The 18,208-nt window shown below is 55.0% G+C and overlaps 2 protein-coding genes across 2 annotated transcripts; one reads left to right on the top strand and one right to left on the bottom strand.

Annotated features, from left to right (window-relative positions):
- Positions 1-335: 335 nt before the first annotated feature.
- Positions 336-8,461, top strand: SELENOT (selenoprotein T). The gene is made up of 6 exons (XM_064165089.1): positions 336-504; positions 1,859-1,969; positions 3,633-3,759; positions 5,153-5,240; positions 6,633-6,784; positions 7,579-8,461. Exons 1-5 carry the CDS (start codon positions 353-355, stop codon positions 6,755-6,757), a joined length of 603 nt encoding a protein of 200 aa, XP_064021159.1. The 5' UTR covers positions 336-352; the 3' UTR covers positions 6,758-6,784; positions 7,579-8,461.
- A 681-nt stretch (positions 8,462-9,142) lies between these two features.
- Positions 9,143-17,769, bottom strand: ERICH6 (glutamate rich 6). The gene is made up of 11 exons (XM_064165775.1): positions 17,658-17,769; positions 15,694-15,740; positions 15,455-15,592; positions 15,224-15,325; positions 14,237-14,391; positions 13,424-13,491; positions 12,483-12,664; positions 12,296-12,381; positions 10,974-11,126; positions 9,841-10,072; positions 9,143-9,431 (listed from the first exon to the last, which is right to left on the bottom strand). The coding sequence occupies exons 1-11, from the start codon at positions 17,767-17,769 to the stop codon at positions 9,171-9,173; spliced, it is 1,536 nt and encodes a 511-aa protein (XP_064021845.1). The 3' UTR covers positions 9,143-9,170.
- Positions 17,770-18,208: the final 439 nt, after the last annotated feature.

The raw sequence follows: 18,208 nt of genomic DNA, 5'->3' as shown, positions 1-18,208 counted from the left end.
TGCCTCGGGCCGCTGTTTTACTCTGGTTTTCCGTGGTTTTCCCTTTTCCTGAGCCCTTTATTCGTGCCCGCTGACACCGGAAGGCCCACGGCGGTGGGCAGAGGTGGGGATGGAGGTGGAGACGCGGGCGCCTGCCCGCGGGTTTCGGGCTTTAAGCTCGGGCCGTTCGACCGCGGCGGAGCCCACCCCCGGGGCTCGCCCAACGCCGCCGGACGCCTCCGGCCCGAGCCGCGGGGCGGGGCCGGCGCCCGTCACGTGCCCCCGGCGCGTGCGCGGGGCGGGGCGGCGCTCGCGTGACCTTGGCGCGGCGGCCGCGGGCGGGGCGAGGCGAGGCGGCGGCGGCGCGGGCGAGATGCGGGCGGCGGGAGCGGGGCTGCGGCTGCTGCTGCTGCTGCTGGCGGCGCTGGCGGCCGCGCCGGGAGGCTCGGCGGAGCAGGGCGGGCTGCCGGCCAAGAAGCTGCGCATGGCCTACGCCACCGGGCCGCTCCTCAAGTTCCAGATCTGGTGAGGCGCTCCAAGATGGCGGCGCCGGCCGGGCCCGCGCCTGTCCCTCGGCGTCCCCTTGGCGGTGCGGCCGCTGGGACCGCGGCCGTCGGGAGCGCCCGTGGGGCTGCCGCGGCACCGCCGCCGGCCGGGCCCGGCTAGGATGCGGCCTGCGCCGGGCTGGCGCCGCGGGCGGGGAGCGAGAGGCGGAAGCAGCATGGCGGGGCCGGGGCGGGATGTGCTGCTCTCCGGGCAGTGGTGGGGAAAGCACTGGAAGCATGGCAGCCGCGGCGAAGTCGCTCTGCTCAGGCTGCTTTGGTGTGAGATGCGGCGTGGGGGTGACAGGGTCGCCTTTAGGGGGAAGTGGTGTTTGAGCAGAGCCCGCAGTGAAGGCTTGGCGGGGGTGGGAGGGAGGTTAACGGCCGCTGCTGGCAGCGAGGGAGATCGAACCCCCTGGCATCATTCTCAGACTCAGGGATGGTGCCAGTTGCTCAGAGCAAAATCCGCGGGAGCTGGAGGGGTTGGGGCACTTCAGCAGCGCACGGAGCCGAGCCGCGGAAACAGGAGCGGCTTTCAGCGGCCGTCAGCGTGTTTGCGCAGTGCCCCGAGGAGAGGGGCCGGGCCTCAGCCCTTGCTCCTCCGGGGGAACGGTCGCGGCGCTCCCCGGGGCAGAGGCCGGCTCAGGTTGTGTCCTGCGCGTGTGTGGAGCGCCGCAAAAGCGAGCTCGGTGGGCAGCTTCTCTTGGGGTTGTTACAGAGGTGGTGCAGCCCTGAGCCGAAGCGCAGCACTGTCACGTTTAACTCATGCGGTCGATCTGCTCATCCTCGTAGAGAAGCAACTGAACAGTGTCCCTGGGGAGGTCTAGGAGGAGCTAACTTAACTCTGAGGACTTAAACCGGTCTTGTGTGGAACCTTTTACTTTGGACTCAAAGCAGAGTGACACTTAAGCTGCCATCCTTGGAAGTTTTTAAGGCCAGGCTGTATGAGGCTCTGAGCAACCTGGTGTAGTGTGAGGTGTCCCTGCCCATGGCAGGGGGATTGAAACTGGATGATCCTTGAGGTCCTCTCCAACCTTGACAGTTCTGTGTGGTTTTGTGGTTGTGACTTTTTGACCTAAGAGCTTTCTAGGGGGGTAAGCAAATAGTATTCTGCTCCAAACCGCGGTGTCTGTGCTTGTACGTGCAGCCCAGTTGGTGCAGCACCAAGTGCCTCACCGGCAGCTGGAGATTTGATGCATAACTTAGCAGCACATCGGTTTTGTTCTTTGGCATGAAGTTGCATTTTGGACAGGGTGGTGCAGGTAGTGGTGGTGCAGCTCGGCGGCGACATCAGGGTGCATGGCAGCAGCCCTGTCACCACCCTGTTTTGTGTTCAGTGTCTCCTGAGGCTACAGGCGGGTGTTTGAGGAGTACATGCGGGTCATCAGCCAGCGGTACCCAGACATCCGGATCGAAGGGGAGAACTACCTTCCTCAACCTATCTATAGGTAAGCGAATGGCTGCCTGTGCCAGCGTGTGGGGCCAGCACGGCAGGTGGTGGATCTGTGTGCTTACATTTAGTAACACTGACAATGAACGTTTTAAGGTGCTTTCTTTGTTCTTTTTCGTTATGGTTCCACGCAAGCTCAATTAACTGCTGCCAGACAGCCACCTTAGTTTTCCATGTGGATGCTGCCATCTGAAGATCTCTGTGATAAGGCCTGTTCACAGGATGTTAGGGGCTGGAAGGGACCTAAAGAGATCATTGTCTTGCTCTGGTAGGGAGGTTGGACTCAGATGATCTCTGTGGGTCCCTTCCAACCTCTAACATCCTGTGATCCTATGTGAGTCCAACTCCCTGCAAGAGCAGAACCATACAATCTAGCTCAGGTCACAGAGGAACACATCCAGACAGGCCTTGAAAGTCTCCAGAGGAGGAGACTCCACAACCTCTCTCTTCCAACCTGGTTGATTCTATGATATCTTTGGTGGCAGTCTGAGGGGGAGCACAGGGAAAGTTTGGAAAAGACAAAGCAAAAAAGGTGTTATTTCTGTTACTTATACCCTTGTGTACGTGCTAGAGGGTGATGCAGTTACTGTGATGGCTTCTGAACCACTTCTTGACCTAATTACTGTAATAATTGCAGTGGTAGGGATGCAATGGGATGGAATTACCTTCAGTGTCAATTTGCTCTCTGGCTGTAAGTTTAATTCTTGCAGAAAGCCATAAGGTTTTCTCTCTGCTGGGAGCATGCTTTATGAGGCAGTAGTGCTTGTGACTTTCAATTGAACCTGTCTATAATACAGAGCAATTTATTGAAGGAACTGCGTGCATAGAATCAGAGAATCAAGCAGGTTGGAAGAGAGCTCCAAGCTCATCCAGTCCAACCTAGCACCCAGCCCTGGCCAGTCAACCAGACCATGGCACTAAGTGCCTCATCCAGGCTTTTCTTGAACACCTCCAATGTTGGGGACTCCACCACCTCCCTGGGCAGCCCATTCCAATGCCAATCACTCTCTCTGCCAACAACTTCCTCCTAACATCCAGCCTAGACCTGCCCTGGCGCAACTTGAGACTGTGTCCCCTTGTTCTGTAGCTGGTTGCCTGGGAGAAAAGCCCAACCCCATCTGGCTACAACCTCTCTTCAGGTAGCTGTAGAGAGCGGTGAGGTCTGCCCTGAGCTTCCTCTGGGCTGCACACCCCCAGCTCCCTCATCCTCTCCTCACAGGGCTGTGCTCCAGGCCCCTCACTGGCTTTGTTGCCCTTCTCTGGACACGTTCCAGTACCTAAACATCTCTTGAATTGATCCAGTTTATGCACATAAAGATTGAAACTCAATGACTGTTTGAGATCTGCTTAGGGAAAGGAAGTAAATTTGTGAGCAGTGTCCTCCTGGGGCTGGCCACTCCTATTAGCCTGCACTGCTTGCTTGGGTTTGTTTTTTTCTGTTCTACAGTAAACTTACTTGAAATGAGTTTTGTATTTCCTCTGAAAGACTGAATTGTACAATGGCAAAGCTCTTCTGATGAGGCCAGTGGTTGGACTCGATCTTAGAGGTCTTTTCCAACCAAAACAGTTGTGTGCCTGTATGAATTGCAGCTGTGTTGTGGTGAAGTAGTAGCTGAGCCTTCTAAGCTCCTGAGTCCCTTCTCTGTGTTGTCCCTTGACAGGCACATAGCATCCTTCCTGTCTGTCTTCAAACTAGTATTAATAGGCTTAATCATCGTCGGCAAGGACCCGTTTGCTTTCTTTGGCATGCAAGCTCCAAGCATCTGGCAGTGGGGCCAAGAAAATAAGGTAACCAGCTTTCTTTGTTCTTTTCTTTTGAAAAAGCAGCTTTGGAATGACTTCATCAGAGGGCTCTAGGGGTAGCTCACCAGTGTTGCTAACCTGACTTCCACAGGCTGCAGCCTCGGCAGAACCTTTGGGCTTCTCTAACTGAACATGTTGAGAATTTTGCAGCAGTGTAATTATTCTTAACAGCAGTGCTTCATGTTTTGACAGACCCAGATCTGGTTCTCAGCATTTCTTTCCAAGCTGATGATGCTGCAGAGGCACAGTTGAGGTTAATGTTGCTGACAAAGATGAGGAAGGGGGATTTTATTGCTTAGGGCTTAAGCATAGTTTCCAGGGATATTGTTGTAGAATTACAGCTGCCCTTTTCTGAGGTCTCATAGCTGAATGCAGTTGTTGCTTTCAGCAGAGTTTTCCTAGAGGAGGCCTGCAGTTAGGTGGGGGTTAGAAAAATGAAGCTGAAATTTTGTGGGTGTTTTTGCAGAGAATGACAGATTGTGCCTTGTGGGAGGAGTAGCCCCATGAGTCAGTGCTGGGGTTGCTGACAGATAATGTTGTTGTACTCTGACTTACAGTAGCCTTGTTCTAGATTTATTCCACTCAGCAAAAGCAATCTGTAAGTTTGTTTACTTGTAGGTATCTTAGGGATGCACAGAGCCTCAAATTGAGCTCCTTGGTGTGGTGTCTCTGTCACTGCTCAGTTTGCACACACAGAAGCTGTGATAGATCCTCTCGAATGACATGGCCCAACTGGAGCTGAGCCAGGCTGGCTGTGCTGTCTGTGGCCTGTGATGGGGTACACAACCATGCTGAGCTGTCAAGTATCCAGTAACTGACCTTTGTGAACTTAGCCCTGTGCCTGAAAAGAGCAGTGTGAAGGTTCTGGTGATGGAGGGGGTGCTGCTTCTGCATGGCTGGAGGCTGCACCGTTTGATCCTGAGACACCAACACACAGGATGTTCCAGATGATTGTCCTGAAGATATGCTAGAGGGTCAACAGCTGTTGTGAGCAAGGCCAGTTTCTCTTGTTCAGCTGTTTGCATCTGTCTTTGAGGTGTTGCTCTGACAATGACAGGCAGTAGGCAGGAGCAGTTGTGTTCCTTGTCCTCCATATGCTGTTGTAGCCCTGTCTGCATGCAGATGGGCTGATCAGCTGGCACTGTTTTGGGAAGGAAAGCAGCCAGATGAGCTTGGTGTGAGTCAGGATGATGTACTTGGTGGTTTGATACCTGCCTGGTGAAGATGATGTGCACAGTCCTCTTCAGAATAGGAAGGTGTCTGCAGTTGGAGGGCTGCAGAGGAGAAGGCAAAGGCACCTGTACACTTCCAGTGCTTCAGAGTGTGTAAAATCAGCAGTGACTGAGCTGGCTGAACTGGGTTCTCTGTTCTGTCCCAGGTGTATGCTTGCATGATGGTCTTCTTCCTGAGCAACATGATTGAGAACCAGTGCATGTCCACGGGCGCCTTCGAAATCACTCTGAATGGTGAGCTGGGCACTGCATGCCTTGGGGAGTGTACAGCTGGGGTGGGAGAGCTGCTGCACCGGGCTGGAGGGATGGCATCTGCTGTGTGCTAGAGTGGGATGGTCTGTGACAACTGCCCTCTGCCTGTTCTGAAGCTTCAGTGTGACCTCTCCTAATAAATGATGAAATCATAGCAGTTTATAGAGCTGTCAGCTCCTTGGGTTTAGAGTAGCTGTGTGGTGTAGTAGAGGAGTGCTCAAGTTGCCTAGAGTATCTGTGCTACATGCTTGCTTTGCCTGTGGCATGTATTAGGTGAGATGTGATCAGCCAGGGAAGGCATTCTGCAGTTAATTAGGTGCTTTCCCTGTCCTGTTTCCTGGTGTGGTTTAGCCTGGGAATCCCAGAGAGTCTGTTGCTGTCCCTGATTTTCCAGTACCAGTGAACAGCAATGCTGATTTTCCAGGTTTGGAGCCCATGGAGCTTCTGCTTTCAAATAATGTTAGAGTTCTAAAGATGAGCTTAGCTTGATGGAGCACTGAAGCTCTCAAGCTCTGGGTCCAAGTCCGTAGTCTAGCTCTGAGCTCTGTCATCTCTGTGATTGCAGTTGCAGGAGGCATGTTTCAGTGTAGTAATCTCTAGGTCATGTGCTGCAGAACCTTTCAGAGAGTAGCTTGCATCGACTCAGTCAAACTCCATGCACTCCTAGGGCTGAATCCCAGGTCACTGGCAGCAGAGCTTTCCCAGGGGTGACAAATCTTGTCTGGGCCTCTGTGAGGTTTGGGTCGTGTTTGGGGACAAGATGGCTCCAGTCTGGCCCTTGTTTTGTGTAGTGACCACCACTATATTTGACACTGTGGGTTTGTGCAGTGCCGTAGCAGTGAGGGAGATCTGGGGGAATCTTTGTCACCATCAGCAGTGAATGCTGTGTTCACCCTGAAGTGTTCATGGGCTGTGCTGCTCTTTGCCTTTCTTGGGGGGGACAGTGGCTGCAGGCACATGGAGTAGAACCTTCTGTGCCTGCTCTTGGCAAGCAGAACTTCTGAGGCTCAAGCTTAGGAGCTGGGCAGAGCGAGATGAAGACTGAGGAAACCCATGAGTGTCAGAGGTACAGCAGTGGTTTAACACCTCAGTGTGCCCTTCTGCTACTCACTTGTTTTCAGACTTTCTGGACATGGTGATGCCTCAGGTCTGTGTAACTTACTCCTGAATGGAAGGAAGCATGAGACCATTCTCCAGTTTGGGCTGAGTTTTAGCGTAACCAGAGGCTTGGAGCATTGTTGATGCAGATATTGTCCTTGGTATAAACCAGTGCCAGCTTGGCATAGCTCCTCAATCTGTTAAACCCTTATGTTTAAACCAGCCTTGTGTGTTTTCTGACCGTCAGTGTAGTGGAGCTTTTCTCATCTCTGGCAGATGTTCCAGTGTGGTCTAAGCTGGAGTCTGGCCACCTCCCTTCCATGCAGCAGCTTGTACAAATCCTGGATAACGAAATGAAGCTCAACGTGCACATGGAGTCAATGCCTCACCATCGGTCATAGCCCCGCCTGGCAGCGCCAAAACTTCCTGTAAGTCCTCTTCTGGTCACCAGGCTGTTGGCCTGGGCATGAAGGACAATGTGTTGCAGATGGAACTTTGTAGTTGTGCTTGTGCCCACTTAAAAGGGTTTTACTGGAGAATCTGCTGCAGTGACACTAAGTCATAGAATCATAGAGTGGTTTAGGTTGGAAGGGACCTCAGAGCTCATCCAGTTCCAGCCCCCCAGCATAGGCAGGGACACTTCCCACTTGAGCAGGTCGCGCAAGGCCTCATCCAACCTGGCCTTGAACACCTCTAGGGAGAGGGCATCCACAACCACCCTAGGCAACCTCTGATGATTCTATGATCCTTGAGGTCACTTCCAACCCAGCCCATTCTGTGGTGATTCTATGATGCTTGAAGTCCCTTCCAACCCTGACCATTCTGTGATGATTCTCTGATCCTTGAGGTCACTTCCAACCCAGCCCATTCTGTGATGATTCTCTGATCCTTGAGGTCCCTTCCAACCCTGCCCATTCTGCGATGATGCTCTGATCCTTGAGGTCCCTTCCAACCCTGCCCATTCTGTGATGATTCTCTGATCCTTGAGGTCCCTTCCAACCCTGCCCATTCTGTGATGATTCTCTGATCCTTGAGGTCCCTTCCAACCCTGCCCATTCTGTGATGATTCTCTGATCCTTGAGGTCCCTTCCAACCCTGCCCATTCTGCGATGATGCTCTGATCCTTGAGGTCCCTTCCAACCCTGCCCATTCTGTGATGATTCTCTGATCCTTGAGGTCCCTTCCAACCCTGCCCATTCTGTGCTTCTGTGTGTGCCCGCAGGCATCGAGTGGTGGTCCGCTGAGGCCGCGTGGCTCAGGCCCATGAAGGCCTGCACTGAAGACAGCTCGCTGTTGGTGCAGGCTGGATGCTCCTCCTGCAGCCACGCCGCGCCTGCCGGCAGAGGAGGCTCGGTGAGAGGCGCCTCAGCGCTGGGCCGCCCCGCGCCGCGCAGCCCCGGAGTGCAATAATCCCGCAGAGGGTTTGGAAGAGGCCACCCGCCCGCGCTCAGCAAGGCAGGCATTGCTCCTGGTAACTTATTTTGTAGTCATCTTCCACACCACAGCAGATTCAGTTCATACCAGAGTCTTTTGTTTGTTTGTTTGTTTGTTTTTGTTTTGGTTTTTGTTTTGTTTTTTTCCCCCTTGGAAAACAAATCAATAAGGAAAAAAAAAAAAGAAAAGTTTTGTCTAATCTGTTGTATTTTATATGAATTTATGTTCTTTTTGTAGTTTCAAATGGAGTTATAGGAGTGTCTGATGTTGTCCTCAACTGTTAAGTAATTGACAGCTGTCCTATCAAATAATCTCTAACGTGGCTAAAGCAGGTCTGTGTATTTTTCAGATGATGTGGGAGAGTCAAGCAGTGGGTTCTGTGCTAAATTAGAGAGAGGAAATTGTGTGCAGAGTAGTGGCAGCCTGGTGTGACTTGGGTCAAAGCAAGGACCAGCTGCTCCTTCAGTTGTGCTGGCCAGCCCCAGAGGCTGTTCTGTGACCATTCCAGTGAGAGGCTGGGCCTTCCCGCTGCCCTCTACAGGAACCAAGCAAGTCAGCTGAAATAAAGAGGTCTCATTTCCTGTGTGAAGTCCCTTGTTCGAGTCACTGACAGGTATTCTTAGAACTGCAGTTGGAAAAAAAGTGCATAAAAAGCCTAATTTCCAAAGTCATCAATCTGGTGTTTGTCTTGTTTAGGCCCCTGCCAGTCTGCAGGTGCCTGGGGACCGTGCTGGGCTTTGTCTCTCTGTGCCTGCCAGAGCTTCTCTGTGACAGGAGCTCAGGTGCTGCTGTGCAGCCCAGGGGTTAAAGCCAGGTCTCAGGCACTCCTCTGTCCTGAGGCTGAGGATTTTCCTGGGTGCCTTCCCGAGTTAGCATGAGCAGTGGGCTGCAGCCTGTCCTTTGTTCTTCCCCATCATCCCTCCTGGCTGTGGTGTGCTTCAAGCAGGGTGGGAGGCTTGGCCGCAGCAGCACCTCCCTCCCACACTTTTGTGTCCCTGCTCCGAGCTACAGGCTCTCACACCCCTTGTGAAAACAGCTGAAGGGCATACTGGATCCTTCTTCTCCAGTGCTGTCCCTGGGTGGGGAGGGAGATGAGGAGGTTGTGTTGGGACAGTAAATGGGAAATGGGGTGAGAAGGGGATCTGCAGAGGTGTGAGGAAAAGGGATAGCCACAGGGGGCAAGAGTTGTCTCTGGCCCTCCCTAAAGGTTAGGGACAGGTGTAAGAAGTATTTAGGGGCTGGTGCAAGAAGTTTTTTGGGTAAGCAGGGCTCTGCCTGCCCAGCTGGGCAGAGAAGAGTCCCTGCCAGACAGTAGAAAGGTGTTTCTTGTCACAACCACAGAACACAGGAGCTTCAAGGCTGCAGGGACTGCGGTGCTGCTCAGTCCTCAGCGTTTACTATTGCCTGCACCGAGCTGCGCAGCTCACTGCTCATGCCTGCAGATGTGCACAGCTGTAGGATCTTCCAGGCCTGTGTGGTCAGGAATGCTGGGGGCTTGATCTTGTCCCAGTGCTTGGTAGAAGGAAAGGTCAAGCACCCACGCAACCTGTCCAGGAGCTGCAGGATCCTCACCCTGATGGCAAGCAGCAGGAGCTCCCCTTCGCTCAGCCGGATGGGAGGAGGCAGCTGGCCACTGCTGACCTGGGGGACAGAGGGGAGGTTGTCAGCAGAGCCACAACAGCGTGGGACAGGACTTTGGTGCCTACCCAATGGACAAACCTACCTCTCTGGCAGGAGCCTGTAGAGGAAGGGAGCTGCCACTCACCCTGCCTACACAGATCGTAGCTCTCCTGCCTGTGGCAGAGCTAGGGTGACCCTTGAGGACACAGCCAGGGACACCAGGGACCTGTCTGGAAGAGCTTTCTGCCCTCCACAAATCCCTTGGAGGGAGTCAGGGCTGGTGAGCCCCTGGATGTGTGTAACTAAGCATGGGTACAGCTTCTGGAGGGCAGGGCCATGGGGCACTACAGGATGAGTGTTTCCCCATGGATGGGAGCTTCCCTAGCTGCCCCATGCCTGCTGTGTGGAGCTGCCCACGCTTAAGCGATACCTGCACTTTGATTCCCACGTTGAACTTTGCTTGTCGCCCCATGGCGAGGAAGGATACGACGACTTTGTCCTGCCCCAGGATCCTGACCCCCACGTGCTGGTTCAGGGAGATGAAGATGGGGCTCAGCGGGGCCTGGAGCTCTGATGCTGCGATGCTGTTGGGCCATCTCCACCTTCTCACCCTGCCGCCTGTCTGGTTGAAATACTGCCCTCCCTGAATGTCCATGTTTATCCTAAAAGGGAGGAAAATCAGAGCTCTGCACCCTGCAGCTCCCACGGCTGATGTCCCTGGGGGATGGGACACAGGCACAGCTCATGCGGGATCTAGCTCCCATCTCTGGACACAGCTGGGGCAGCCTCACTCTTCTGAGAGGCACTCAGAGCAGGGCCCGTGAGCTGCTGTTTATCCTTCAGTGTTTGGATGCAGTTAAATGAGCCTGCAGTGTGAGTACAGCCCAGACAGCAACCCTCTGCTGGGCTGCAGCAAGAGCAGTGTGGGCAGCAGGGCAAGGGAGGGGATTCTGCCCCTTGGCTCTGCTCTCCTCAGACCCCATTGCAGAACTGCGTGCACTTCTGGAGCCCCCAGCACAAGCAGGACATGGAACTGTTTGAACCAGTCCAGAGGAGGGCTACAAAGATGCTGAGAGGGCTGCAGCAGCTCTGCTCTGAGCACAGGCTGAGAGAGTTGGGGCTCTGCAGCCTGGAGAAGAGAAGGCTTTGAGGAAACCTTGCAGTGGCCTTCCAGTATCTGAAGGTGGCCTGCAGGAGGGCTGGGGAGAGGCTATTGACAAAGTCTTGTAATGCCAGGAGGAGGAATGGGTTTGAACTGGCAGAGGGAAGGTTCAAACTAGATGTTAGGAAAGGGTTCTTTGCAGTGAGGGTGGTGAGACACTGGCACAGGTTGCCCAGGGAGGTTGTGGCTGCTCCCTCCCTGGAGGTGTTCAAGGCCAGGCTGGATGAGGCCTTGCACGACCTGTTATAGTGGGAAGTGCCCCTGTCTATGGTGGGGAGTTGGAACTGGATGATCTTTGAGGTCTCTTCCAGCCTAAACCATTCTGTGATTAAAGATACCCTTCCTGGCCTTTGAAGGTTGTGTGGTGGAGAGCAGAGCTGCTCTGGCCAACAGGAACCTACCAGACGGTGCCGCTCGGGTGGTAGCAGATGCTTCTGCCCCGGGACTGAAACACTGCTTGTATCTTAGCCTTGCTGGGCTTGTCCTCCTGCACTATGCAAGCCAGCTGGGCTTTGTGCCGTACAACCATGATTGCCAGGTTGCCAGATGGGTAACTGCCAGGTAAGGTGCTCATAACCCTTCCTTTGGCTGGTCTGCTATTGCATACTGAAAGCTTCAGAGCACTGCCGTGGAGCGTGGAAGTGGACACACTGTGTGGATCCCAGGGCTGGGGCAGAGTGACAGGATGCTGCCAGCATCACTGGGGACACAGCCAGAGCTTTCCTCCTGCCTGGAAGTACTCTGTGTTCAGTGATGGAAGAGCAGTCAGAGCGCTGATTTCCAACCTGTCACCCAGGCAGAGCCCCTTAGCAAATGTATTTTTGTAGGCACAGCTTTGGGCAAGCCTTAGGATGGTAGAAGCACTGGCAGAGAGCAGTGATCAAATCACTCAGCCTGAGTGACAGCAGAGAAAAGGGGCAGGTACTGTACTCCCAGAGATAAAAACCAAACAGCTGTGGGGGGAAAGGGCAGCAGATAATTGTGTCTCACTGACGTTTCCCTCCACTCAGACCTGTGACTGAGTGCTCAACGTTTGTGGCACTTCTGCCTTTGCTGCTGCTGTGATGGGCAGCATCCCTGGGGAGAGGGAGCTCAGAGGGCAGGGCACAGGAGCAGCCTCAAGCCTGTTTGCTTTGGTGGCAAAAGCTCAGATGCAGTTGTACACCCTGGGTCAGAAAGAATTCAGCCACAGGAAGGGAGAACATGGGTGATTTAGTGATGTTTTAGTTCAAACACCAACAAAGGCAACCCAGAGGCTGTGGGGTCCTTTGGTGAAGCTGCCATGGGTTCATTCCTTCAAATGGGACTTGCAGTTACACCGGGGACTGCAGTTTGTCCCTGCACCTCTTCGGTACTCCTGCACGCAGGACAGAGCTGGTGCTGGCTGGAGACCTTATGCTGGTTTGCCTCCGGGGGAGGGCACTGTCAGAGCCCTCTTGGCCAGTAGTGCCCTTCCAGGGGTGGCCAAGGCTTGGAAGCAGGGCTGAACACAAAGCCCGTGCACTTCTGGAGCTGGGTATTAGAGACACAAGTGCTTCTCCTTCCCTGAACCTCTGGATGACCTGAGAAGCTTCAGACCAAGAGCTAGGCAAGCAGGTTCCCTGCTGCTTGCCTGGGGCTGTGGCAGTGAGCATGAGCAGGTTATCTGGCGGCAAAGCGGGCACAGTGCAAACTGCAGCTACAGCCCTGGGCTAATGCCAAGGAACCAGCCCACAAAGGATACAGTAGCTGTGCTGTTCCGTCTGGCAGCATGGTGAGGAATCTCCCTCCGCCTTTGTAGTATTTTACCAACAGCTCATTCTTCACCACCTGAGATGGGAGAAGAAATGGTGAAACCGGTGGGAGCAGCCCTGCACCAGCGCTTGGGCATGGACAGGCACAGACCATGGGCACCAGCAGCAGCCACTCACATTGCCCCCCAGCAGGGTGAAGTCGCAGCAGGTGAGGCTGGAGTAGCCAGGCTCCTCCTCGGGCTCCTCCTCGGGCTCCTCCTCAGGCCCTGACACTTGCTCACCGGGCATCAGCGTCCAGCCTGTGGGTGATGGGGGCTCCCGAGACAGCAGGTAGGAAATAGTGCCAGCCTGGCTGGAACCTGGAGAGTACAGGGGCATCGGGTAGGGCTGGTGCCTCTGCAGGGAGGCTGCAGCCCGGGGAGTGGGGACTTCTGGCTGAAAGACTTCATCCTGGGAGTCTGCCTTGGGGTGTTTTCTATCTACTGAGGTCAGTCCAAAGCATTCAGCTCAGAGGACAGGGGTATGAAAAGATGCAGCTTCCCCATTTATGTCTACATACACACATCTGTGTGAGTGCAGAAGGACTTTGTCTGGATAGCATTCCCAGCTCCAGGAGCTGAAATCCTTGCTGCCTCAGGAGCCTCAGTGCCCTGCATCCTCTCTGGAAACACTTCAACTCTTCCTAGCCAAAGTACCTTTGGTTTTGCAGCTAGAGCCCAAGGGCTGCTGAGTCACCCACAGCCCAGGCTAGCAATCAGTGCAGCATTTCCCTGATGAGCTGAGACATTCATCAACCTGATGCTGGCAGTTGCCACCTCCCTGGCGTGGCTTTGCCAAGTTGCTGGTCTCTAAGGTCATGTCTGTTCCTCTCAGCTGAACGTTCAGACACAAATACTGCAAGCCTCAGCACAGAGCTCCTCTGTGCAGTGTGAGGCTAACTGCTTCTGGGTGTTCCCATGAGGGATTATCGAACGTGGCAGTGTCTGGCTTAGTGGGACTGCACACCTGAGCTAGCGTGTCTCAGCCTAAAGCCTCCTGTTGACTTGAGAGAGCATTAGAGACCAAACTCATTGTGGTAAAGAACAGACACAGAAATGCAGGAGGAAATGCAAACTCACCCACAGCTGTGCCTTGTGGCTCTGCTGCCAGGGAAGCTAACTGTTTGGCCAACAGCTTGTCCTGCTGCCTGGGAAAGGAGAACATTCCCAATGTATGCTCCTTAGAAAGCTCCTCTGAAAGCTACAACTGCTGGATACCCTTGCAGTAGAACACAAGTTGCTGAGCCTGTTCTTCACTTACATGATTGCAAACTGCAGTTAAAGGCAAGGGAGTGTCACCAAAAATACTATCTTGGCAAAAGGAGCTGCTCCATGCAGAGATGTCAGTGACCAGCCCTATGATGGCCACCACCAGACTGCAAAGGGTCAAGGCAATGAATGTCTCCTTCCAGGCTTCACTCTTTAAGCCTGTGCCACAGTCTTAGGTATCTTGTGTAAGCTTTGGGCCTTCACCAGAGTGGAACTTGCTGAGTTCTCGTGACTCAGGAAGCTGGAACCCAAACACTTGTCACAGTTTGTGCAGCCAAAGAGAGAAATACAGATTCCAGCTTGGTTTCAGCACCTGAGGCAATCAGGTGTCATACCTGGCACAGCTGTGGTTATAGCTTTGACTCTGCTGCCTCTAGGCACCATATCTGCCAGCACTGGAATGAATGCTTTCCTCAGCACCTGTGTCAGCACCTTCCAGTGCAGCCCAGTAAGAGAAAAGCCAACAACATCCAGGTAGAACATGACCTTGGGTGGCCTAAAGCAAATTTGTTCTGTTGTTCTCATGCTGGGGTCTCATTTTCTTAACCTGCCTTTTCCCCCCAGATTCACCTGCTCCTCAGGCATACCCAACCCCCAGTTCTCTCTGTGGCCATGCCATAGTACCGTGGGTAGGCTCTGTCCTTTGCCAGCTGCCTCTCAGCTTCGGTGCTGCCAGGTCTGTGGGAGCTGCCAGCAGCAGCACTGCGGGCATCTTCCTGGTTCCTCCTCTCACTGATGATGAACTCGTAGAGGTCTCGACGGTGCTCACAGCAGAAATGCTGATAGGCAAGACAAAGGTGCCATGAGTGCAGCCTTTCCACAGCAAATCCCTGCTGATCCAAGTGTCCTGCACCTGAGTCGGTCCAATCCCAAACACAAACGCAGCCTGGGTGGTGAATGGCTGAGAGCAGCCCTGAGGAAAAGGACCTGGGGGTCTGGGGTCATGCGAAGCTCAACAGGAGCCTGCAGTGTGAGTATACAGCCCAGACACAACCCTGTGCTGGGCTGCAGCAAGAGCAGTGTGGGCACAGGGCAAGGGAGGGGATTCTGCCCCTTGGCTCTGCTCTCCTCAGACCCCACCTGCAGTGCTGGGGGCAGTTCTGCAGCCCCAAGCACAAGCAGGACATGGAAGTGTTGGAGCAAGTCCAGAGGAGGGCTACAAAGATGCTGAGAGGGCTGCAGCAGCTCTGCTCTGAGCACAGGCTGAGAGAGTTGGGGCTCTGCAGCCTGGAGAAGAGAAGGCTTTGAGGAAACCTTGCAGTGGCCTTCCAGTATCTGAAGGTGGCCTGCAGGAGGGCTGGGGAGGGACTATTGACAAGGTCTGGTAATGACAGGAGGAGGAGGAATGGGTTTGAACTGGCAGAGGGGAGATTCAAACTAGATGTTAGGAAAAGGTTCTTTGCAGTGAGGGTGATGAGACACTGGCACTGAGGCTGCCCAGGGAGGTTGTGGATGCTCTCTCCCTGGAGGTGTTCAAGGCCAGGTTGGATGAGGCCTTGAGCAACCTGTTCTAGTGGGAGGTGTCCCTGTCTATGGTGGGGAGTTGGAACTGGATGATCTTTGAGGTCCCTTCCAACCTGAGCCATTCTATGATCCTTTCCACCAGCTTACAGAGTCATCATCCTGTGCCAGCAGGAAAAGCTTTTCCGAGGCAGGGAATGGCTTCAGCAGGCTGCCACAGAACTCACACCTTGGGGCAGGATCTTCCTCTGCCTGAAGGAGAGAGCACACAGGGAGGATGGAAATGTGGTGGCAGCACACAGATGCTGGCTACCCTGGGGAAAGGGCTCTGCTCACAACAGGCTGTCAGACGGATCTGTGCCTGCCACGTCCTGGAATGACTGCACTCAGCCTGAGGCTCACCTCAGCCTGTGGCTTGTCCCAGGAGGATTCGGGTCTGTAAGCCAGAAGCGTGGGCAGGCCGACGGAGGGCAGCGTGCGCAGGGAGTGCTCGAACAGCCTCACAAAATCCTCTTGGAACTCGAGGCAGAAAACGCCAAAAGCAAGGTGGAGTCACATCTTTGCTCAGGGATAAAGCCATTGCACAAAACCGGCCCCACGCAGCCTGGGCGGGTCCTTACCTCGGTGTCACACAGCACATCCAGGCTGCCCGACGCCTCTGACAGCGCTGCAAGCAACAGTGACAAGCAGAATTACTGAGCAGCGACACCATGCCCGCGGGGGTCTGATCTGTTTGCGCCCTTTTGCAGCGTGCCAGCCACAGCAGCTGCCCCAGACCTTCCACACCATCCTACACTCTCACTCTGTGTCTGCAAGTGACTTCTCTCAGTGCCTGCAGGGCTAGAACTGGGCACTGACATGGGGTCAGGGCTTTACAAGGGCTTCACTCCACTGAAGTCATGGAGACAGCTTATTGCTTAGACTCACTGACTTGTGGCACTCATCCAATGTCTCAGAGCATTGCCAGCCTCTCTTGCCTTAAAAAGTAAGAGCTGTGGAGACAAATGAAGGCTTTTTTCTCATTTGCAAGTGCAATCCACATTGTATGAGTGCATGGAAGGGTATTTTTGGCCTTGGGGTGACAGGAAACATCTCAGATGTCTGCCACTGTACTCAGCAGCACTAGATTCCCTCCTGGCAAGCAGTGCCACTGACACCCTTGCACCTTGGGGGCACAGCTGTATGCTATCCCACACACATCACCTTCTGTTTGTACACCAATGTGGCCAGCAGGCCAGCTGCCATGGGCTCCCCTTTAGGCAGACCAAACACATCCCTGGTGCTTCTAATATAGAATTTCAGTCCTCCTTGGTGCCACCCAAGTTGTCTTGCCCTTCTAAGTAGGCTTGTCCTGCTTTCCAGAAAGCAGCCAGGTGAAACTCTGGGCAGGCAGAGATACCAACCCTTCTCTAAGCCTTTCTCTCTTTCTTTCTTTTTGGAAAGTATGGAAAATACAGGATGTGTTTTCCAGCACTTCTAGCTCATGTGCTTGCTTGTGCCCAGGTGGGCAGGAGAGTCAGTGGCATCCTGGGCTGGCTCAAGAGCAGTGTGGGCAGCAGGACAAGGGAGATTCTTCTGCCCCTGTGCTCAGCCCTGCTCAGGCCACCCCTGGAGTGCTGTGTCCAGTTCTGGGCTCCCCAATTGAAGAGAGATGTTGCAGTACTGGAAGGTGTCCACAGGAGGGCGACAAAGCTGTGAGGGGCCTGGAGCACAGCCCTGTGAGGAGAGGCTGAGGGAGCTGGGGGGGTGCAGCCTGCAGCAGAGGAGGCTCAGGGCAGAGCTCACTGCTGCCTGCAGGGAGGCTGTAGCCAGGTGGGGTTGGGCTCTGCTGCCAGGCACCCAGGGACAGAACAAGGGGACACAGCCTCAAGCTATGCCAGGGCAGGTTCAGGCTGGATGTTAGGAGGAAGTTTTTGGCAGAGAGAGTGATTGGCATTGGAATGGGCTGCCCAGGGAGGTGGTGGTGTTGCCGTGCCTGGAGGTGTTCAGGCAAAGCCTGGCTGGGGCACTTAGTGCCATGGTCTGGTTGAGTGGCCAGGGCTGGGTGCTAGGTTGGACTGGATGAGCTTGGAGCTCTCTTCCAATCTGTTTGATTCTATTATTCTATGGTTTGTGGCCCAGCTCACACCTGCTCTCAGAGGCTCTGAACACAAGGCACAAAGGCTGTTGGATGTGCCCAGAAGCAATGGGCTCAGGCAGTGACCTTCACTGCCATGCTGTGTGCCAAGGCAGAGTGCTGCGTTGCAGCCAGTAGGTGAAGGGGCTGGGCACACCGTGTCGGGATGGCTCAGCTGAGCAGGAGCAGAAGAACTTGGTGTGTTCTCAGCTCTCCTCAGAGGCCTGGCACAACACAACGCGCTGTTCTGCCATCGCTCAGCGCTCCTGTGCCTGTTAATGGGACCCAGCGGCTGCTCCGGAAGGGACTCTGCAGAGAGGGGACCGCAGAGGGGACTCTGGGGCTGCTCCCGGGGCTGCAGCCGCTCTGCAAAAGGGTGTCTGTGAAACTGCAAAGCCCGCGGGAGGCAGCGGGACGGGAGGCGGCACAGGAAAGCAGCCCCGAGAACGAGCAAAGCCCGGTCCTTACTTGAGTCGCTGCGGCTGCGGTCCGGCAGCCCGCCGGGCTCCGTCTGCTGCGGCATTGCCGCTGCCGGCCGCTCGCACCTCGCCTTGGGTTCGCCGCTTCCCGCCGCTTCCATTGCCTAGGACACAAACCCCCATGAGTCACGGTGGGCGCTCGGCAGCCGCACGCCCGGTGCCGGCGCCGCTCCGACCCGGTCTCCATGGCAGCGCGTCGGGCGCGGGGGCTGCCGGGCGGGGCGGGGCCGAGCCCCGGCGGCTCCGCTTCAGGCGGGAGGCGGCCGAGCGGCGACTGCGCCTGCCCCGGGGGCTGGTGCGGACCTGGTTTAAGAGCTAGGGGTGCGGGCAGAGCTCCTACCCAGCTCCGCCGTCTGCAGGAAGGGCTGCGCCGTGTGCGCGGTGCGGCGGAGGCTGCCGGAGGCAAACTGGAACGGGACGTGGCTTGGTGCTGGCACAGCCACAGGCATAACCGCTCCGGTTGTGCGGTAGTCTGGCTGGGAAGTCACCAGGGCCCAGGAGTTTGTGCATATTGATGATGGGTGTTTTCAAGTGGAAGTT

Source organism: Pogoniulus pusillus, chromosome 26, assembly GCF_015220805.1.
Source record: "Pogoniulus pusillus isolate bPogPus1 chromosome 26, bPogPus1.pri, whole genome shotgun sequence".
Taxonomy (NCBI): domain Eukaryota; kingdom Metazoa; phylum Chordata; class Aves; order Piciformes; family Lybiidae; genus Pogoniulus; species Pogoniulus pusillus.
Note: the sequence above shows the minus strand (reverse complement) of the source record. Positions and strands in the feature narration are given on the sequence as shown.